This window comes from Euleptes europaea, chromosome 20 (assembly GCF_029931775.1).
Source record: "Euleptes europaea isolate rEulEur1 chromosome 20, rEulEur1.hap1, whole genome shotgun sequence".
NCBI lineage: Eukaryota > Metazoa > Chordata > Lepidosauria > Squamata > Sphaerodactylidae > Euleptes > Euleptes europaea.
The window spans coordinates 12,965,684-12,988,630 of record NC_079331.1 but is presented as its reverse complement, the minus strand read 5'-3'; the positions used below and the strand labels follow the sequence as shown (position 1 = coordinate 12,988,630).

General features: G+C 49.8%; 1 protein-coding gene across 1 annotated transcript in view; it reads left to right on the top strand.

The window, feature by feature from the left end:
• Positions 1 to 22,947, top strand: part of LOC130492287 (cell surface hyaluronidase-like) — a 108,744-nt gene that overhangs the window by 20,711 nt on the left and 65,086 nt on the right. The window contains exons 4-11 of the mRNA XM_056866085.1: positions 4,682 to 4,730; positions 5,440 to 5,583; positions 8,129 to 8,687; positions 13,347 to 13,516; positions 14,726 to 14,914; positions 16,780 to 16,949; positions 17,829 to 18,038; positions 22,585 to 22,790. Of these exons, the coding sequence (XP_056722063.1) occupies positions 4,682 to 4,730; positions 5,440 to 5,583; positions 8,129 to 8,687; positions 13,347 to 13,516; positions 14,726 to 14,914; positions 16,780 to 16,949; positions 17,829 to 18,038; positions 22,585 to 22,790 (1,697 nt within the window). The remainder of the gene's footprint in view (positions 1 to 4,681; positions 4,731 to 5,439; positions 5,584 to 8,128; positions 8,688 to 13,346; positions 13,517 to 14,725; positions 14,915 to 16,779; positions 16,950 to 17,828; positions 18,039 to 22,584; positions 22,791 to 22,947) is intronic.

Here is a 22,947-nt window from a genome sequence, read left to right as displayed (position 1 = left end):
CTGAAAGAGCCCGGATAAAAAGGAAAACATTGGCCTAGTGCCTAAAGGACAGTAGAGTGAGCCTCATAGGGTGGGAGGGCACTCCAAAGGTGAGGGGGCCACCAGTGAAAAAGCCCTGTTGCATGCATTCCAGGACTGACCCTTCTGGCCCTGAAACGGGTACCAGTAGCCTGAATCCCGAATCAAACGAAGCCCCGACTATTTCTGATCTCCCCCCTGCCCTCGAGTCGGCCAATTTGGCCACCGAGCGGACGTTCGGTAGGAGACAGCAGCTTAAAACTGGAGCTGTTTTACACCCTTCCCAAAACATCAGGAGATTGAGATTCCTGCATTGCGCAGGGGGGTTGGACTAGATGACCCTGGGTGGTCCCTTCCAACCCTATGATTCTATGCAATGCCTGACAGAGTTCCTGTTTGGTCACAGAATCCTTTCACAAGCACATTTAAGAACTGTCCCCCCGCCCCGTGCACGCTTGCAGCCTCTACAGCAGTGATGGCGAACCTTTTGGAGACCGAGTGCCCAAACTGCAACCCAAAACTCACTTATTTATCGCAAAGTGCCAAGACGGAGCGGTTCAAAGCCCCCGCCCCCCAGCTGGGCAGCGGGGAGTCCAGGAAAGGGGGGGGCAAGATACAGCACAAGGCTCTACTGCTTACAACAACTGTAAACTGTAAACACAAGTATAAATACCAAGAAAGCTTGCACTTGTTTCAAATAGTATTGCTTAGTAACAATATACACTTTTTAGTACATGAATTTCAATGGCAATAAATATTCCTATGTCAATACATATTATTACAATACAAAGCCGCAATACATGAACAACTTTAGAATTAAATAGAACAGCTATGGTAAATGTGTCTACATCCCATGCAGGTGTATAAAAGTCTCCCAACAAAATTAATCCAGCAATAGCAGCCTAAAATGGTAAATAACAAGCATACACAAAAAGCAATGAGCACTAGCAGCCAAGATAGATAACAAGCTTGCACAAGAAGCAGTAAGCACAAGGTGGGAAGGGGAAGGGGAAAAAAGGAAAACAAGCTCTCCCTTTTCTATGCTTGCAAGTAATGAGCCAGACGGTTCTTTTGGTGTTAGATGCTCTCTGTAAGGAGCACACTGAAACCCGTGTCAATATTGGGGCGGTGGGAATTTGCTGAAACAAAAATCAATGTGAGTGCTCTGTGCATGCTGTAGGCGCGCGCTCCGTTTCGCCTGCTGTAGAGCAGGAAGAAGGAAGAATGTGATGGCGTCTGCCACGGGGCGAGGGGAACTCCCGCAAAGTAATTTGCAATGAGACAACAGCTTGCAAAGCTGCGGCTGGCAATAAAGGTTGTAAAATTAATGATGGCGATAAAGGTTGTAAAGCTAATAATGGTCAGAATTGCTGACCTACAACAGCTGAAGAGGGGAGAAACGCAGAAGGGAAGCAGCGACACATCCGAAAGCAGCCTGCTGGTGTAGATGGATAACAATCCCCCCAACCCGGAGGGGGAGCAAAGGAACGCTTTTTCCGGAATAATATTGCGTTTTCGCTATTTGAATAGCTTCATCAGCCAGTGATTAAGTAAGTCTTTACTCAGAGGAAGTAATTTCTTCTTTGACGTGGCCTCAAAGCCCCCACCCCCCAGCTGGACGGCGAGGAGTCCAGGGAAGGGGGAGGCTTTGAACTGCTCCGCGCTGCATGTGGGCAGCGCGGAGCGGTTCAAAGCCCCCGCCGCCCAGCTGCTCAACTTACCCTCGCGTGCCCACAGAGAAGGCTTGGTGTGCCAAGTCCGGCACAAGTGCCATAGGTTTGCCAACATGGCTCTACAGGCTCTTTAATCAGCAGGTGTGCATGTTCAGAGGCTGTGCCCCCAGGCCTGGCTCAGTGGTAGAGAGTTTGGCATGCAGAAGGTCCCAGGTTCAATCCCCAGCATCTCCAGTTAAAGGGACTAGGCAAGGGGGTGATGTGAAAGACCTTTCTCTGCTTGAGACCCTGGACAGCCACTGCCGGTCTGAGTAGGCAATACTGACTTTGAGGGACGGAGGGTCTGAATCAGTATAAGGCAGCTTCATGGGGATAGGCCATGGCTCAATGGTAGAGCATCTGCTTGGCATGCAGGAGGTCCCAGGTTCAATCCCCGGCATCTCCAGTTAAAAGAACCAGGCAAGTAGGTGATGGGAAAGACCTTTCTCTGCTTGAGACCCTGGAGAGCCGCTGCTGGTCTGAGTAGGCAATACTGACTTTGAGGGACGGAGGGTCTGAATCAGTATAAGGCAGCTTCATGGGGATAGGCCATGGCTCAGTGGTAGAGCATCTGCTTGGCATGCAGGAGGTCCCAGGTCCAATCCCTGGCATCTCCAGTTAAAGGGACCAGGCAGGTAGGTGATGGGGAAGACCTCTGCCTGAGACTCTGGAGAACCACGGAGAGGGGCTGTGGCTCCGTGGCAGAGCCTCTGCTTGGCATGCAGAAGGTCCCAGGTCCAATCCCCGGCACCTCCAGTTCAAGGGACCAGGCAAGTAGGTGATGCAAAAGACCTTTCTCTGCCTGAGACCTTGGACAGCCGCTGCCGGTCTGAGTAGACAATACTGACTTTGATGGACCGAGGGTCTGATTCAATATAAGGCAGCGCCATGGGGATAGACCATGGCTCAGCGGTAGAGCATCTGCTTGCCATGCAGAAGGTCCCTTGTTCAATCCCCGGCACCTCCAGTTCAAGGGACCAGGCAAGTAGGTGATGCAAAAGACCTTTCTCTGCCTGAGACCTTGGACAGCCGCTGCCGGTCTGAGTAGACAATACTGACTTTGATGGACCGAGGGTCTGATTCAATATAAGGCAGCGCCATGGGGATAGACCATGGCTCAGCGGTAGAGCATCTGCTTGCCATGCAGAAGGTCCCTTGTTCAATCCCCGGCACCTCCAGTTCAAGGGACCAGGCAAGTAGGTGACGCGAAATACCTTTCTCTGCCTGAGACCTTGGAGAGCCGCTGCCGGTCTGAGTAGACAATACCGACTTTGACGGACCGAGGGTCTGATTCAATATAAGGCAGCGTCATGGGGACAGACCATGGCTCAGCGGTAGAGCATCTGCTCGCCATGCAGAAGGTCCCAGGTCCAATCCTTGGCACCAGTTAAAGGGACTGGGCAAGTAGGTGATGGGAAAGACCGCAGCCTGAGACCCTGGAGAGCCACAGCCGGTCTGAGTAGACAATACTGACTCTGATGGACCAGGGGTCTGGTTCAGTAGAAGGCAGCTTGGTGCGCTCCCTTCCCAACATTGGGCAGGCCGCGTTTCGCAACGGGGGATGATGCAGAGAAAAGGGTATGGTGGTGGCCGAGTTTGGGGTTGTTGTTTTTTTTGCTTTGCTCGTTTTTTTTGGGAGCGGGGGCTGCTCCCCTCCCCTCCCCTCCCGCCCCCCTTTGCATTGCAAGCCGGCGCCAGCAGCCGCGCGGTATGTGCAGAATGCGGCGTCAGGGCGCGGGGCGGAGCCGGCCGCTCCGCTGGTGTAAACGGCGCGGCTGCCCCGGCCGCCTATAAAGCCGAGCGCGCTCCCAAGCAGGGGACTCCGGGGCGGCTCCGGATCGGGCTCCAGCGCCTCCTCCTCCTCCTCCTCCTCCTCCTCTTCCTCCCCGGGCGCGCGGAGCAGACCCAGCAAGGCTTTGCAGAGAGACGAGCGGCGCGGTCCCAAAGCGGCGCGTCTCCCTCGCAGGGGGGGCGGTAGGTAAGCCGAGCCGGCTGCCGGACGCCAGGCGCCGCCGCCGCCGCCGCCGCCAGGAGGCGCTGTTGCAGGGGGAAAAGCCGGCGGCCCCGGTTCCCTGGACGGCCGGTGGAAAGGGTGCGCGCTCCGGTGGGTTGCGAGCGGTGGGGCTGGGGGGAGATTCCTGCAGGGTGTCTGCGGATATGTCCCTGGACGGCCGGTGGAATAGATGGATATATATGCAAATATGGTGGAATAGATGAATATATATGCCAATGTGTCCCTAGACGGCCGGAGGAAAGTTTGCGCGCTCCGGTGGGTTGCAAGCGGTGGGGCTGGGGGGAGATTCCTGCAGGGTGTCTGCAAACATGTCCCTAGACGGCCGGTGGAATAGATGAATGTATATGCAAATATGGTGGAATATATGAATATATATGTAAATGTGTCCCTAGACGGCCGGAGGAAAGTGTGCGCGCTCCGGTGGGTTGCAAGCAGTGGGGCTGGGGGGAGATTTCTGCAGGGTGTCTGCGAATATGTCCCTAGACAGCCGGTGGAATATATGAATATATATGCAAATATGGTGGAATATATGAATATATATGCAAATATGTCTCTAGACGTCCCTGGACGGCCAAAGTTTGCGCGCTCCAGTGGGTTGCAAGCAGTGGGGCTGGGGGGAGATTCCTGCAGGGTGTCTGCGAATATGTCCCTAGACAGCCGGTGGAATAGATGAATATATATGCAGATATGTCCCTAGACGGCCGGTGGAAAGTGTGCGCGCTCCGGTGGGTTGCAAACAGTGGGGCTGGGGGGAGCTTCCTGCAGGGTGTCTGCAAATACATCCCTAGACGGCCGGTGGAAAGTGTGCGCGCTCCGGTGGGTTGCAAACAGTGGGACTGGGGGGAGATTCCTGCAGGGTGTCTACGAATATATGCATATCTGAGGGGAGGGGGGGGGCTTGGAGCGTATCTTGCAAACGGTGATAATCCGACTACAGCTCTTGCAGAAGTTGCTGGGCAAGGCAGAGAGCAAAAGCAAGCAGGCAGGTAAGTACGCACGAAGCTGCCTTATACTGAACTGGACCCTCAGTCCAGCAAAGTATTGTCTACTCTGACTGGCCGCAGCTCTCCAGGGTCTCAGGCAGAGGTCTTTCGTATCTCCTACCGCCTGGTCCTTTTAACTGGAGATGGTGGGGATCGAACCTGGGACCTTCTGCATGCCAAGCAGAGGCTCTTCCACTGAGCCCTCCCAATCAGTACTATCTACAGAGACCGGCAGCGGCTCTCCAGGGTCTCAGGCAGGGGTCTTTCACATCGCCTTCTTGCCTGGTCGTTTTAACTGGAGGTGCCGGGGATTGAACCGGGGACCTTCTGTGTGCCAAGCAGATGCCAGGTAAGCGATTGGGTTTGCGCTGCTCACCGCCCCGTCTGGTCTTCTGCCGCAACCTCTCCCGCGGTCCATCTGCGAGACGAGCGGCGCGTCTCTGCGGGAGCCTCGACGGTCCTGCGGCCGCTTTGGCCAGCCAAAAATGGTGCAAGGAGCCACCGGGGCTGGCCCGAGGGCTTTCTCCACTGCTCCTCCGTCTGTGGCGGCGTCGGGTGCTCCCGGGCCGAGCCCTTCCTTCCTGCCTTCCTCCTGGAGCGGATCCCCCAGTGTACACGCACCCAGGTGGGTACTTTTCTCCTGGCTGTCTCCTGTGTATTTGCTCTGCTGTTCTCCCAACGTGGATGACAGCCCCCAATGGTCTCTTTGCAGGGAGCCGGTGCACGGAGCCTGCCGCTCGCCTTGCCCCGTGGCGGCCGGGCCACAACAGCAGCCGCGACGCCGTGCTCGGCCGAGGGGAGGCGCTGCGTTTGGAGAGCTCGGCCACCTTGCGTTCCTTGGTCATCAGGAATGGAGGTAAGGGCTGTTGGGGAGGGAGGGCGGTTGGGGGGGGGGAAGAGAAGAAGAGTTGGTGTTTATATGCCGGCTTTCTCTACTCCAACCGGCTGACAATCACCTTCTCCTCCCCAGAACAGACACCCTGGGAGGTAGGTGGGGCTGAGAGAGCTGTGACTAGCCCAAGGTCGCCCAGCTGGCTTCGTGTGGAGGAGCGGGGAAACAAATCCGGTTCACCAGATTAGCCTCCGCCGCTCATGTGGAGGAGTGGGGGAATCGAACCCGGTTCTCCAGATCAGACTCCACCGCTCCTAGAGGAAGTTCCCCTAGAGGAGAGGATCTGGTAATCAGGGTTCCTCGGTTAATAAACCTGGCTGAGGGTGATGGAGGAAGAAGAAGAGTTGGTTTTTATACCCCCTTTTCTCTACCTTTAAGAAGTCTCAAAGTGGCTGTGACAATCACCTTCCCCTCCCCCAACAGACATCTAGTGAGGTAGGTGGGGCTGAGAGAGTTCGGAGAGAACTGTGACTGGCCCAGGGTCACCTAGCAGGGTTCATGTATAGGAGTGGGGGAACCAGGTTGGTTTCCCCACTCCTATACACGAAGCCTGCTGGGTGACCCTGGGCCAGTCACAGTTCTCTCCGAACTCTCAGATTAGCGGCCGCCGCTCATATGGAGAAGTGGGGAATCAAACCTAGTTCTCCAGATCAGAGTCCACTGCGCCAAACCACCGCTTTGAACCACTACGCCACGCTGGCTCTCAGGAGGGCACTGGCAAACCACCTCTGTTAGTCTCTTGCCTTGAAAACCCCATAAGGGGTCGTCCTAAGTCGGCTGCAACTTCTTACGGCGCTTTACAGACGCACACAAAATTCAGTGGGATTGAGGATTGCATCTGGGGGCGCAGAGACAAGACCCTGGGATGAAGGACGGGAAGGGGATTCAGTGTTTTTCAGGGAAACATCCCAAGGGATAAGCGGTCTGTTAACACCTTTAAAACCTCCTGCTGCTTTGCTTGCAAGCAGAGAGGCAAAAAGGGTGGCGGATCACTGCATCGGGCATGGGTGCTTCTCCGCTTTTGAGTACAGAGCCAGGGAGTGGTAATTTTTCCAGATGAGCAGATGCCCAGTGCAAAGATGTGCATGTTATAGAAATTTGTGCCCCACCTTAATTTAAAAAGGGGGGAATGGGGAGTTTAGAACTGGAGTCTGATCCGCTCATTTCGAACGCTTCTCCCTCGCACAAATGCACACGGATTCCCCCAACCTGAGCTGCTCCCCTCTCCAACTCTATGATAAAGTTAAGAAGAAGAGTTGGTTTTTATATGCCAACTTTCTCTACCACTTAAGGGAGACTCAAACCGGCTTACAATCACCTTCCCTTCCCCCTCCCCACAACAGACACCCTGTGAGGTAGGTGGGGCTGAGAGAGCTCTAACAGAGCTGTGACTAGCCCAAGGTCACACAGCTGGCTTCCTGTGTAGGAGTGGGGAAACCAACCCGGTTCACCAGATTAGCCTCCGCCGCTCATGTGGAGGAGTGGGGAGTCAAACCCGGTTCTCCAGATCAGCCTCCAGCTGTTAGAGCTCTCTCAGCCCCACCTACCTCACAGGGTGTCTGTTGTGGGGAGGGGAAGGGGAGGTGATTGTAAGCCGGTTTGAGTCTCCCTTAAGTGGTAGAGAAAGTCGGCATATAAAAACCAACTCTTCTTCTTCTCCCTCCTGTTATCAAGAAATCCAGGCTTTCAGTAGAGAACAAGTCCCGTCAAACAGCATGGGATTTACTTCTGAGTAGACATGCTTAGGGTTGTACTGCCATTCATTAATTTCCATGGTAATTTGTTGCTGCATCTTCCAGTGCTGGTCCTTGGGCATAGAGAAGTCTCCTGATGTGCGTGCACATATGAACCAGTCTTGTTTCTATGTGGTTGATGGAATCTAGCAGTCTTCACCAACCAATTCATGCTCTCACTTGCGTAACCTCAAGCAGTTTCTCTTCAGAGGCAGCGTGAAGTGTTGTAAATAAATAAAATAAACAATCTAGGAATGGTGCAGATATCCAAGAGGACCATAGAATCATAGAGTTGGGACCACCAGGGTCATCTAGTCCAACCCCCTGCACAATGCAGGAATTTCACAACGACCTCCCCCCACACATTCCCAGTGACCCCCTACTCCATGCCCAGAAGATGGCCAAGATGCCCTCCCTCTCATGATCTGCCTACAGTCATAGAATCAACATTGCTGACAGATGGCCATCTAGCCTCTGCTTAAAAACCTCCAGGGAAGGAGAGCTCACCACCTCCCGAGGAAGCCTGTTCCACTGAGGAAAAGCTCTAACCACTAGAAAATTCTTCCTAACGTCTAGACGGAAACTCTTTTGATTTAATTTCAACCCGTTGGTTCTGGTCCATCCTTCTGGGGCATCAGAAAACAAGTACTTGAAGATGGTTATCATATCACCCCTCAGTCTTCTCTCCAGGCTAAACATACCCAGCTCTTTCAACCTTTCCTCATAGGACTTGGTCTCCAGACCCCTCACCACGTCGATCTCTTTTTCTGTTCCAGGGATCTTAGTCTTTGCAGATGATCCAGAGCAGCCCATCACCTTACGGGCTCGGAGCATCCTCTTGGAGGATGGGGGGGCTCTGTACGTGGGCACCGAGAGCTGCCCCTACCGTTCCAAAGCGGTGATCTCTCTGTACGGCAAAGCCACAGAAGGCGACGAGGTGGAAGGCTACGGCAAGAAATTCCTGGGCGTGGGCAGAGGTGGGATTCTGGAGTTGCACGGCAGGAAGCCGCGATCTTGGACGCTGCTGGACAAAACCTTGTACCCCGGCGGCCTTCGGTACGGCCCTTACGCTTCGGAGAAGCACTGGAGCAGCCGGGGCCTCAACATCCGGATCGTCAACGCGGACACAGCCCGGGTGGTGGCTGCCAATCGCTTCGACACCCACCTCCTGGTGGATGAAAACCGGAGGTTACGGGAATTTCTTTCCCGTCAGCCCCCGGGCACAGCGGTAGCCATCGCGGTGGGGGATTCTGCGGCCAAGAGCTTGACCTTAGAGACCCGACTCTTTCTCAGAGATCTGCTCCACAGTGAATTCATCCTGCACCTGGGGTACAGGTAAGTTTCTGAGTGTGGCTTTCGGATTTCCGGGTCCGTTTCTGAAAGCGTAGGCACGGCTAATAACCCGACAGGGAAGCATGCTATTCCTAGTCAGCGCTGGCAGCAAAATAAAACCGGAGTCCGGTCAAAACTATTCAGAAAGGTTCCCCTGGAGGATAGGGTATGTCCCTATGCTTTAAAGGAAATTGAAATAACAGAGCATGTCCTACTGCGCTGTCCATTATACCAAGAGGTTCGCTCTAAGTTTATCTCCCCCTGGCTTAGTCGGCATTACAGCCATTCAGGTCAGCTAAAATGTTGCTTACAGACGACAACCCACAGGTTACATTAGGAACGGCTAAGTTTTGTGCAGCGGCCTGTAGAATCCGCCAGACGCCGCTGAGAACACCGGCGTGTCAGTAATTTTAATGGGTAGATTATATAGTTTGCAAAGAGCGCAAACGATTTTTTTTTACTATTTGCGATAACCTGTGGGTAGAGCGTAACACGAAGGGTTTTAAAGGTATGTTGTGCTGTGTTGGTCTGTGACTATTTTTAATAAAGATTGATTGATTGATTGATTGATACCAAACTTTATTCCAGTATCCGTTTTTGTGAGTCAGTGCTCAGTTGGTCAACTGCATGAGCTCTGACTCATGGGGAAAGAATGGATTCGGTTAGTCTTTAAGGTGCCACTGGAATGGATTCGGTTAGTCTTTAAGGTGCCACTGGAATGGATTCGGTTAGTCTTTAAGGTGCCACTGGAATGGATTCGGTTAGTCTTTAAGGTGCCACTGGAATGGATTCGGTTAGTCTTTAAGGTGCCACTGGAATGGATTCGGTTAGTCTTTAAGGTGCCACTGGAATGGATTCGGTTAGTCTTTAAGGTGCCACTGGAATGGATTCGGTTAGTCTTTAAGGTGCCACTGGCCTCTGACTTGGTTTTGTTCATGGACGTAGGAGCTTGGGTGGCTCTGTTAATTGGCGTATTTCCGATCCGAATGGAGTTTGTGTGTGTTTGCATGCAGGGAACTGAAGTTTAACTGAAGGAAACATGAAGTTTAACAAATCATGTTTAACATAATTTGCCAGTGCGTTGTCAGACTTCTTTATGTCTCATAAAAGGTAACGGTAGCCCCCTGTGCAAGCACCGGGTCAATACTGACCCATGGGGTGACGTCACATCCCGACGCTTACTAGGCAGACTATGTTTATGGGGTAGTTTGCCATCGCCTTCCCCCGTTGTCTCATAGGAACGTAAAAAAAATAGGAGTGAGCATGTTGGTTTCAGTTCCTGGAATTCTAGCTATCAGATCCTTTGATGGCCTAGACGTACAACCATCCTTGAACTTTGGCTTGCCTTACAAACCAGCCATAATTAGTTCACCATGGACCTTCCTCCACTCTCCTGACCTCTCTGCTTGTCCCAGAAAACCCAAGGAGGGATCTCCCCTATAGCGCTGGGTTCTGATGCTGGTGGGATTGGCAGTCCTATTGTTGCTTCTGCCGGGCAATGGGAGGAAACTCCTCCACTGGCACGGGAGAAGGGATGAGGAGTCTTCACCAGAGGGCTAAAGGCACGGGTTTAGCGATGCTTTCAGGTGTGCTAGCAGGCTGCACAGAAGTGTTGCGCGTGGATCCCTCTCCCCCTGCACTGGCTTATTAGCGAGTCACGGTTGTTCATTTCGTATTTGCCATTTTCTCCCCATGAATAAACGTGAGGTCTCTGCTAGTTTGAATGCAGTATCTATGAGCAGTGTTGGGTTTTGACCCAGTTGGGGAGGGGCTGTGGCTCAGTGGCAGAGCCTCTGCTTGGCATGCAGAAAGTCCCAGGTTCAATCCCCGGCATCTCCAGTTAATGGCACCAGGTAAGTAGGTGATGTGAAAGACCTCAGCCTGAGACCCTGGAGAGCCGCTGCCAGTCTGAGTAGACAATACTGACGTTGATGGACCGAGGGTCTGAGTCAGTATGAGGCAGCTTCAGGTGACGCATTAATTGGCACCCATAACGAACGAAACAATTTGACTAGACGTGGTCTCCCATCAAAAATAAGTCACCTTCCGTCAGTTAAGAGGGTCTGTGTTTGATTTGATCAGAACTGATAACCTGCATTCTTGCGGGCCGTGGTGCTCACCTGTTGAGCGACAAATATTTATCTCCCCCCACCCCTGAGTCTTGTCATTTGAGCAGAATGCAGGTAAATCTCAAGCGGATGCTTCTGGGATGCCTGAAACGAGAGGCTATGGGGTTATCCAGTTGCAGCTAAAGGCTGGGGAGCATATTGTGTCTCTTGCCGTTAATTTGTGTTTTTGCTCGGGGCTGAGAGTGTTTTGCAGTCGTAGATGGGGCCGTAGCTTCCCCATAACAGCTTTGCTGAAAACCTGTGGCGTGACCATGGACAGCTCCTGGTCTTTCTTCCTAACAGTCGTACTGCTGTCCATTCCGAGATTTTTATAGCAACAGGGTATCTCGTGCACGAAGGCTTTCCGCTTATACATTTTCCAGAAGTTCATACCGAACACAAGTGACCTCAGAGCTGACAGTCTCTCCACCGTATGCGGGGTGCAAAATGTGATGTAACTATCTCACCCCAAGGGAATCCCAGACGAGTAGCCAGGTTAGTTGGCAGCGGCAAATAAAACAGGAGTCCGGGGGGCACCTTAAGGGCTAGCAGCGTTTATTCCAGCCCAAGATGAGTCTGACGAAGTGAGCTCAGGAAAGATTCTGCTGAAGCTAAGGGGGAGAGATTCAAAACAGATAAAAGGAAGTATTTCTTCACACAACGCATAGTTAAATTGTGGGACTCCCTGCCCCAGGATGTGGTGATGACTGCCAACTTGGAAGGCTTGAAGAGGGGAGTGGGCATGTTGTTCATGGAGGATAGGGCTGTCATGGCTACTAGTCAAGATGAATGCTAGTCATGATGCATACCTATTCTCCCCAGGATCAGAGGAGCATGCCTGTTATATTAGGTGCTTTGGAACACAGGCAGGATAGATGCTGCTGCAGTCGTCTTGCTTGTGGGCTTCCTAGAGGCACCTGGTTGGCCCCTGTGTGAACAGACTACTGGACTTGATGGGCCTTGGTCTGATCCAGCAGGGCTTTCCTTATGTTCTTATGGAGGATGGGGCTATCCGTGGCTAATAATCAAAATGGATACTAGTCATGATGCACACCTATTCTCTCTAGGATCAAATGAGCATGCCTATTATATTAGGTGCTGTGGAACACAGCCAGGGTAATGCTGCCATAGCCGTCTTACTTGAGGGCTTCCTGGAGGCACCTGGTTGGCCACTGTGTGAACAGACTGCTGGACTTGATGGACCTTGGTCTGATCCAGCATGGCCTTTCTTATGTCCTTATGAGCATGCCTATCATATCAGGTGCTATGGAACACAGGCAGGACAATGTTGCTGCAGTCGTCTTGTTTGGGGGCTTCCTAGAGGCACCTGGTTGGTTACTGGGTGAACAGACTGCTGGACTTGATGGACCTTGGTCTGATCCAGCAGGGCCTTTCTTATGTTCTTATGGAGTAAATTTTGTTAACCCCTGAGGTGCCGCTGGACTCCTGTCTCGTTTGGCATCTCGAATAGGTTATTGTGCAGATGGAGTGGAGTGCCACGTGTGCCCCTCTGAGCTTGCTGGTGTAAGAACAGGGATGCAAACGTGATCCCATTGTTCCCATTGATAGACGCAAAATCCGACGTCGACGATTATGCTTCATCTTCCTGCCTGTGGGTGTGTTTGTGTGCTTGATTGCCATTGCTGGGATTGTGTGTTTGGGTAACAGTTACCATTCGTTATCAGCCTTCTCGGGCAGTGGTATTTTGAGCATTTCTATCCTTTCTGCTATTAAGCAATTGAAATTAAAATTGTTACTGAGTAAGCCCCGTGGCGCAGAGTGTTAGGACGCAGTACTGCAGTCAAAGAGCTGTGCTCATGACCTGAGTTCGATCCCGACCGAAGTCGGTTTCGGGTAGCCGGCTCAAGGTTGACTCAACCTCCCATCCTTCCGAAGTCGGTCAAATGAGCACCCGGCTTGCTGGGGGTAAAGGGAAGATGACTGGGGAAGGCACTGGCAAACCACCCCGTAAACACAGTCTTCCTAGGAAACGTTGGGATATGACGTCACCCCATGGGTCAGGAATGACCCGGTGCTTGCACAGGTCCTTTACCTTTTTAGAGTCAGCAAAATGGGTAAATCTGTACTCTGTAAACTGTATCAGTTTAAATTTAGGGATGGGAACCGTGGCTCCATGGCAGACCTTGGGCTAGTCACAGCTCTGATAGAGCTCTCTCAGCCCCACCTGCCTCACGGGGTGTCTGTTGTGGGGAGGGGAAGGTGATTGTAAGCCGGTTTGATTCCTCCTTGAGTGGTAGAGAAAGCCGGTGTATAAAAACCAACTCTTCTTCTTCTAAGAGAACTGTGACTAGCCCAAGGTCACCCAGCAGGCTCCATGTGGAGGAGTGGGGAAACCAATCTAGTTCTCCAGATTAGCCTCTGCCGCTCATGTGGAGGAGTGGGGGAGTCCAACCCGGTTCTCCAGATTAGAGTCCACCGCTCTTAAGCACAACCCCACGCCGGCTCTCAGAGAAGGCTGAAAATACAAAAATTAAAATCGCTTGACAATTGGGTCTATGCTTTGCAACTGAGGCCTGTTTGTGTCTTTCCTCAGGCAGCCGTGGGCTCTGGTTGGGATCCTTGGAGGCCACCCACCTTCGACAGTGGAGGATGCAAAGCCCTCGCAAGGGAACGGAACGACTGGGCTGGCGATCGCAGTGAAAGGCTTTCAGACCTACGATGGTGTCCGCTTTAGGATCACCGCTTTTAGCGGTTGGAAGAAGGGTAGGGGTGCATGTAAACCTTTCATTTCGTTTACCTTTCATGTGTGGTTGGGAAGACCCCCTCCCCTTTTTGTTGGGACGCCTAGATCAATGTCCTGTCCTTGCTTGTTCTTGAGAGCCAGCGTGGTATAGTGGTTAAGGGCGGTGGTTAGGAGTGGTGGACTCTGATCTGGAGAACCGGGTTCGATTTGCCCACTCCTCCACATGAGCGGCGGAGGCTAATCTGGTGAACCGGGTTGGTTTCTCCTCTCCTCGACATGAAGCCTGCTGGGTGACCTTGAGCTAGTCACAGATCTCTCAGAACTCTCTCAGCCTCACCTACCTCGCAGGGTGTCTTTTGTGGGGAGAGGAAGGGAAGGAGATTGCAAGCCGGTTTGATTCTTCCTTCAGTGGTAGAGAAAGTTGGCATATAAAAAACCAACTTCTCCTCCTCCTTTTCCTCTTCCTTTTCCTCCTTCTTTTTCTTCTATCAATGCAAGGCCAATATTGTTGGCCGTGGGGAGGTGGGATTCAACTGGCTTTTCTGCTTTTAGAAAAGGAAGTGGATTCCTCTTTGGCCTCCCCTAAAGGCTGTATTGGGGATCATGGGATCTGCATGGACAAAATCTGTCTGAGGTGGGGGACGAAGAGAGGAAGAGACTGCGGTGAGATTCAATGGGGAAGGCTGCTTGGATACTGCCCTATATTTCTATTGAATTTTGTTGTAAGTTTGGTGAGGGAAAGAAGGATGTCTGCAGTTCTGTCCAGGGCGTGGCAAACCCATAAAAGAAACTTAACCTTCTGGATCCAGACCACAACAGGGCGGAAATTCCATAACTTCCTCAGTTCGCATCTTCTCAATTTCCATTGAAGTCACTTTTCCACTCCAGCCTGTTATGGGACTTATTTTTAAGAGAGCTTAAGTGGTTAAGAGTGGTGGTTTGGAGCACTGGAGACTGATCTCGAGAACCGGGTTTGATTCCCCACTCCTCCACATGAGCGGCGGAGGCTGATCTGGTGAAATGGATTTGTTTCCCCACTCCTCCACATGAAGCCAGCTGGGTGACCTTGGGCTAGTCACACTCTCTCAGCCCCACCTACCTCACAGGGTGTCCGTTGTGGGGAGGGGAAGGGAAGGGGATTGTAAGCCGGTTTGAGACTCCCTTAAGTGGTAGAGAAAGTCAGCATATAAAAACCAACTCTTCTTCTTCTTGTCCCCGACACTTCCCAGGAGTGCCCCACCATGGATTTAAAGTAGAAGTGTCCGAGGGCGTAATTTTGGATTTGGCGGATGAAGTGACGAGTTGGTTACCTGGAGACAGGATTGTTGTCGCGAGCACCGACTATTCCATGCATCAAGCGGAAGAGTTCGACCTTCTGCCGTGCCCTGAATGTCAGAGTCATCAAGTGAAGATTGATGGTACGGCCAAAATATCTCCCTAAAATAGATGCTGTAAAGGTAGCAAGTTTCAGGGGGATTTTTTTTCACTTGCTGTTAAGCCTCGGATTTTCTGAATGAAGGTAGGCAGCGCGATAGCGCACTGGCAAGAGAACCATTTGCCAATTGCCAAGGGGGTTGGATCCTGTGATCTGTGAGCACAAGGATTGGAGATCTTCCTCATATGCACCTCCCTCCCAGCAGTCCCTTCCTGGATAGTTGGCAGAACTTGCAGGAAGGGCGATTTTGCCCCCTAGCCCACATGGCTGTCAGTCCATAAAGCCAGCTGGGTTACCTTAGGCTAGTCACGGTTCTCTCAGAACTCTTTCAGCCCCACCTACCTCACGAGGTATCTGTTGTGGGGAGAGGAAGGGAAGGAGCTTGTAAGATGCTCTGATTCTCCTTAAAAGGTAGAGAAACTCAGCATATTAAAACCAACTCTTCTTTCTCCTCTCCTTCTCTTCTTTTTCCTCCTCCTCCTCCTCTTTCCTCTCCTCCTCCTCCTCGTTCTTCTTCCTCTTCTTTTCCTCCTCCTCCTTCTTCCTCTTCTCCTCCTGCTTCTTCCTCCTCCTTCTTCCTCTTCTTCTTCTTCTCCTCCTCCTCCTTCTTCTTCCTTTCCTCCTCCTCCTCCTCTTCCTCAGAAGATTACTGACAGATCATAGAATCCAACCCGAGTACTGGTAACATGGAAAACTGATTGTGTACCATTGCTTCATAAATGGTTGTTGCACCGGGACAGGTTTTCGGGAAAAGAAAACAAGGCTTTCCAAGCATATGGCCTCCTTTGAATACTAGCAGTGCCATCAGGAGCAGGGTGAAGTCGATTGGCTTAAAAGGTGTGTAACTCTGCTTCGGATGGCACTGCTGATTTTTAAGTCTCGCTTTTATCGGAGGACTCTTCCCTTTTTTCTGATTTTCAAAAGGGTGTACATTTGTCTTCTGTTATTCCAATTTATAACTCACTTTTTAGAAAATATATCAAGGTGGCTTCTACTGAGGTAGTTAGAAAACAACAACATTAACAGTAGGGTTGCCAACCTCCAGGGGGTAGCTGGAGATCTCCCGGCATTACAACTGATTTCCAGGCTACAGAAAGCAATTGGACTCTATGGCGTTGAAGTCCCTCCCCTCTCCAAACCCCGCCCTCCTCAGGCTCCACCCCAAAAATCTCCAAGTATTTTCCAAACTGGAGCTGGCAACCCTAATTAACAGTAATATACAATAACAGTATATTATATTTATTGATACGGTCTGTTTGACCAGCCAGACGTTAATACATAAAATTATCTGACTTAAAAGAACTGCAAGACTAATATAAATTACAACATTAGATAAAAGTCTAATGATATTAAAATGTAAAATATTAATACATATCACGAGAATTAACATCTTAATATTTCTAAAAGTATAGCAAAGTATAATAATTTTTTCCCATCCTATTTTTGCGAGATTTAATTGCGATGGTGCAAAATTTGGCCGTTGGGAGCGAAAAGTGTGGAGTTTCCCCTCTTAATCAGAAACTTTACCGACTTATCGGGGAATCCACTGATGAAGGGAGCAATGAATTTAATACGGGCCTCTTGATAAAATGGGCTTCTGAACAATACATGTTCGGTGGTTTCGATGTCTCCTGACCTGCAAGGGCACAGCCTTTCTTATATTAACAGTGAAAATATGAGGGACTGGTTGTAGGGACAGGTAATGGCTTAGATTTACCGTGTTCGTACCACGCATTCATTCAACAGTGATAGAAGAACGTTTCTGTTATTAAATGGCAGATGTTTCTATTATTAAATGTTAATAAGGGGGAGAAACACAAATACACAATCTTTTTTTTTTCTTTTCAGGAAGTCCACTTTACCTTCATATGGGCGAAATTGTAGATGGTGTGGACATGAGAGCAGAGATTGGCCTCTTGACTCGAAATATTCTTATCCAAGGAGAGATGGAGGATGCTTGCTATGGGCCGAACCACTGCCAGTTTTTCAATTTTGACACATTCGGCGGGCAGATTAAAGTAAGTACATTTCCAACTGCCGTTGACCAAATCCGATAAAGAGATTTGGGGATCGTGTGTGCAATCCTAAGCGTATGTCCTTGGGAGTAATTCCCATTGAAACTTTCCCTAGTAAATATTCTTAGGATCGCAACCTAAGGGGGCAGTCCTAAGCAGCCTCTACTCGGAAGTAAAGTCCCATATATTTTGGTGGGGTTTATGCCCAGGAAAAAAATATATGATCCTGTATGGTCAGTTTCTGTTTTACCTGTTTTATCAGGCATACTTGCCGCAAATAAAATTTATTTATTTATTTATGATCCTAAGTCCCCATTCTGCAACAAGTTTCACAGCTGTGGCATTTATGCATTGTCAATATTATTGATATAAGAACATGAGAAAGGCCATGCTGGATCAGACCAAGGCCCATCAAGTCCAGCAGTCTGTTCACCCAGTGGCCAACCAGGTGCCTCTAGGAAGCCCACAAGCAAGACGACTGCAGCAGCACCATCCTGCCTGTGTTCCCCAGCACCTAATAGGCATGCTCCTCTGATCCTGGAGAGAGTAGGTATGCATCATGACTAGTATCCGTTTTTACTAGTAGCCATGAATGCCCCTCTCCTCCATGAACGTGTTCACTCCCCTCTTTAAGCCTTCCAAGTTGGCATCCATCCCCACATCCTGGGGCAGGGAGTTCCACAATTTAACTATGTGTTGTGTGAAGAAATGCTTCCTTTTATCTGTTTTGAATTTCTCACCCTCCAGCTTCATCAGATGACCCCGCGTACTAATATTACGAGAGAGGGAGAAAAGATTCTCCCCGTCCACTCTCTCCTGACGCCATGATGTTTGCTTTTGCCACTGCGAATTCTTTCCTTGTGTCTCTCTTTGCCGCAATAGATCCAAAGGAATTTCACCTCGGTCCACATAGCTGGCGTGGAGCTGAAAAACATGGGCCAGCAAATCTTGGGGAGCTATCCTGTGCATTTTCACCTGACAGGCGACGTGGATGAGAAAGGAGGCTACGACCCACCGTCGTACCTGGAGAACCTGGCCATCCATCACTGCTTCTCGAGGTGTGTTGCCATCCATGGAGCCCATGGCCTTTTGGTATGCCGAGTTTGTGTTTTCCTGTTGCTAAAGCCCCCTCTTAAAATGTTGACGGGCAAACGCGTGTCTTAAATGAACAGGTTTTGAGCTTTATTCCAGCGTGGTTATAGTGGTTAAGAGAGCCAGCGTGGTGTAGTGGCTAAGAGCGGTGGTCTGGAGCTGTGGACGCTGATCTGGCGAACCGGGTTGGTTTCCCCACTCCTCCACATGAGCGGCGGAGGCTAATCTGGTTACCTGGGTTGGTTTCCCCACTTCACATGAGCGGCGGAGGCTAAGCTGGTGAACCGGGTTGGTTTCCCCACTCCTCCACATGAGCGGTGGAGGCTAAGCTGGTGAACCGGGTTGGTTTCCCCACTTCACATGAGCAATGGAGGCTAATCTGGAGAACCGGGTAGGTTTCCCCACTCCTCCACATGAGCAGTGGAGGCTAAGCTGGTGAACCGGGTTGGTTTCCCCACTCCTCCACATGAGCGGCGGAGGCTAAGCTGGTGAACCGGGTTGGTTTCCCCACTCCTCCACGTGAGCGGTGGAGGCTAAGCTGGTGAACCGGGTTAGTTTCCCCACTCCTCCACATGAGCGGCGGAGGCTAAGCTGGTGAACCGGGTTGGTTTCCCCACTCCTCCACATGAGCGGTGGAGGCTAAGCTGGTGAACTGGGTTAGTTTCCCCACTCCTCCACATGAGCGGCGGAGGCTAAGCTGGTGAACCGGGTTGGTTTCCCCACTCCTCCACATGAGCGGTGGAGGCTAAGCTGGTGAACTGGGTTGGTTTCCCCACTCCTCCACATGAGCGGCGGAGGCTAAGCTGGTGAACCGGGTTGGTTTCTCCACTCCTGCACGTGAAGCCAGCTGGGTGGCCTTGGGCTAGCCACACTCTCTCAGCCCCACCTACCCCACAGAGTGTCTGTTGTGGGGAGGAGAAAGGAAGATGATTGTAAGCTGGTTTGATTCTTCCTTAAGTGGTAGAGTAAGTGGGCATATAAAAACCAACTCTTCTCCTCCTCCTCCTCCTTCTCCTTCTTCTTCTGGCAAACGCTTCGCTTCTTTAGAACGAGAAGTGGGTGGGGGAGCTTCTTCTCTGCAAATCTGCTTGCTCACCACTCCTGATAATCCCCCCAGCAGTCGTAAAGTCCTGATACATTTCTTGGATTTGCTGATCTGTGCATCTTGGAGATCTGAATTCCAGTCCCAGCAGTGGTCCACAAATATCTGGCAACTGTAGACAGAATATCCACAGCCAGCAGGGAAACACCTCTTTAACATAGGAGATCAAGCTGTTCTTTTGTTTTTTAAATAAAAGAGAACCTCTGACAGAGCAGGGCAGAAAAGGCCTTGTTCAAAATAAGGCAAGGCTGTTTTCCTGGAGTGACAGTATTGAGCAGGAATGTTTTTGCCTGTCCCCTGTAGCAGCCTTGGGTGTGTTTGATTGATGGTCACCGGGCTCTTTAGCCCAATAGTTACATGTAATATAAGTTATATGTAATATATACCCCACTTTTCTCTACCTTTGAGAAGTCTCAAAGCGGCTTACAAATCACCTTCCACTCCCCACAACAGACACCTTGTGAGGTAGGTGGGGCTGAGAGAGTTCTGAGAGAACTGCGACTAGCCCAAGGCTGCATGTGGAGGAGTGGGGAAACCAACCCGGTTCTCCAGATTAGTGTCCGCTGTTCATGTGAAGGAATTGGGAATCAAACCCGGTTCTCCAGATTAGAGTCCACCGCTCTTAACCACAAAGCCATGCTGGCTCTCCAGCCCTGCAACGTGGTGGTAACGAGAGCTAGAAACTTGTTAACGCCTATGAAAATGGGGATTCTTTAAAAGGATGATGAAAATGCCCCGGGGGTCGTTTTTTCCCCCCACCACTGATCCTTTTCAAGTAACACGCGTGACATGAAAACCCGCTGGGGCTTGATTTTCCATGTGCCGCAAGCATTCTGAACTCCCTCGCACGTTGTGATTAATGGGCCTTGAAAGTATTATTTGTAAGGTGCTTAAAAAGATTTTTTTGTGCATAGTCTCACGAAAGCGCAATTTGCACAAAATGAAGTCCTGATGAGGTACATTCCTAAAGACGGTTGTGTACGTTGACGGTAACTGGTTTGGAAGGGTGTAACTGTTTAGGATTGCATTGTCTGTCTAGGGGCCTTTGAGGCTTTCAAACATTAAATGGTTTTGGGATGCTTCCCAATGTGTATATATATAGCTCAGCAATGCACTATGTGACCTTTAATGCTCTTCAGCAGCATACGTTGATGCTCATTCGATGATCGCCAGTCCTGGTTAGCTTTTGGCGCTTAGCCTTTCCTAGAACATGAGGCTGAAACAATCTTGTTGAAATATTTTCAACGGTGCATCATCTGGGCCCGCAGCCAGAAATTTCCTCCGAGGTAGAAGGGGCCACAGATCAGTGTAAAACAAGGTTATTTGGCACGAGTGCTCTAAACTCTTGTTTAATTTACTCTTTGATTTATATATTTTTTTAAATGACCACGTGTATTTTTATTTAAAAACAATACCTAGCGATTCTTTTCTTTTTTTTTAATAACTTTTATTCATTTTTTAAGGGGTCCAGAAAAAGGAAGGGGGAAAAGACATATAGGGCAAGTTTGGCATTTCATTTCATATCCGAGCCCAGGGTAACCCACCTACCCATTCTTTCCCCCAAATAGGATCTCTTGTAGAACTACAGAATATAATTAACAACTCAAATCTCATAGTACTTAATTTCTATTCTAAGTGTCATCAATCCCCTTCATATTTTACTAAAATACTGTTATGTACTTCAACTGGTAACTATATTGATAATTCCGTTTTGTAAAGCCCAATCCAAAACTAGCACTTCTTAAGTGTCTTGGATCTGCTTCTTAAAATTTCCCTTTTACCCCATTTCCCAGTCATTTGGCTGACAATCGGAGGTGTGAATAAAAGGGTTTATTGAAATGTATTTAAAAAGATCGATTTTTGTAAAACATTATTTTCATAATAGGAGCAAATTTCCAGGGAAATGGCTCTGCAATGGTTATGTTAACCAGATGAGAAAATGTAAAGGAATGCAATAAAAAAATAAATGTACAGTGAAGTTTAAGCACTAAAGATACAACTGGAATCTTGTTGCCCAAGAGTTGCAATAAAATAATAAAAGCAGGAATTTGATCTCATCTGGCTAAGATAGTAAGGCATATTTACCGGGTTAGAATGATTGAGATCTGGGCAGAAGGCTACCCCTCGAGGGTCTGTTATGTCCTAATTCAGTGGTTCCCAACCTTTTTTCAAATGCGTACCCCTTGGCAGCAAATTTCTATAAATTGTGTCCTTCATATTATCAAAATGTTTGTAATTAATATCGCAGCTGTTATTTCAAATGTATATTTCCGCCATTGTTCAATTTTTTTTGCATACCCCTAAATGTCCTGGCAGGGTGGAGTGGGGTGAGGGCCACATCAATAGCAGGACAACTAGGGTTGCCAACCTCCAGGTACTAGCTGGCGATCTCCTGCTATTACAACTGATCTCCAGCCGATAGAGATCAGTTCCCCTGGAGAAAATGGCCACTTTGGCAATTGGACTCTATGGCATTGAAGTCCCTCTCCAAACCCCACCCTCCTCAGGCTCCACCCCAAAAACCTCCCGCCGGTGGCAGAAAGGGACCTGGCAACCCTGTTTAACAAGTAATTCGGCTGAATAATATCAGCATGGTTTGCCATGTAACTATAAAAAGACTGAGGATCAGGGGAGGGAGCTTGGAGTATTCCTGAGGGACCTCTCATGGCTGCAGTGCTGTTACTGGAAAAAGTAGCATTTCTGTATTCATATTTATCTATCCAGACAGGAACTGGAGCTACTGTAAGCGGCATGCTGCATTTTTAAAAGTTTGCATAGGAATATATGCAATTGAACTTTGAAATCCAAGAAGAAATAAGAACGAGAAACAACTAAGTAATCTATACAAAATGGCTTGAGTGCCTCTGGAGGATAATGTCCGTCTTGTGCATGTTCTTGGACTTTTGTTCTTGGACTGGCTAATGCATATCTGTGGACTCTATTGGTTACAACCATAGGCACAGCGCCATCAGTGGCTATCTGTATGAAGACTCTTGATAAGTTGTTATTAGGCTGAGTAGCCAATTGTGCAAGTGTGATAGTATTATGAGAAGACAAGAGTCACTGGAAAAGACAATCATGCTAGGAAAAGTTGAAGGCAGCAGGAAAAGAGGAGGACCCAACAAGAGATGGATGGACTCTATAAAAGAAGCCACGGCCCTCAGTTTGCAAGATCTAACCAAGGCTGTCAAAGATAGGACACTTTGGAGGACTTTGATTCATAGGGTCGCCATGAGTCGGAAAAGACTTGATGGCACTTAACACACACCGTAGTTTTATAGGATCATAGTTGTATATGTGAACCAGGGGTTATATCAGGGGTGTTTGTGAAATTTGTATTTTGTAATACTTGTGCTGAACACATTATGTTATATTAGATATGAATTTGTGGCAATGCTATGTGAATTTTTGTACTTCATATCTATCCCATCATTATTGGTTCAGGTGAAAGATACCGTTGGCTACGACACCCTGGGACATTGTTTTTTCTTGGAAGACGGGACTGAGCAGCGAAACACCTTTTATCACAACCTAGCTCTCCTTACCAAGGCTGGCACCATCTTGCCCACAGACCGCGACGAAGCCATGTGCCTTGCGATGCGTAGTAACGTCTATGGCGATTACGTGCCCATACCCAGCACAGATTGCATGTAAGTATCACTGCGGAGTTATCCGGCTGTCCTCAGCCAGGGGCAGGGCCTTTTTGCCTCTGGCCCCAGCCTGGTGGCACTCTGTCTAATGAGACCCGGGCCTTGCAGGACTTAGCTCAGTTCTGTAAGATGGAGATGTTCCTCCAGGCCTGTGGTT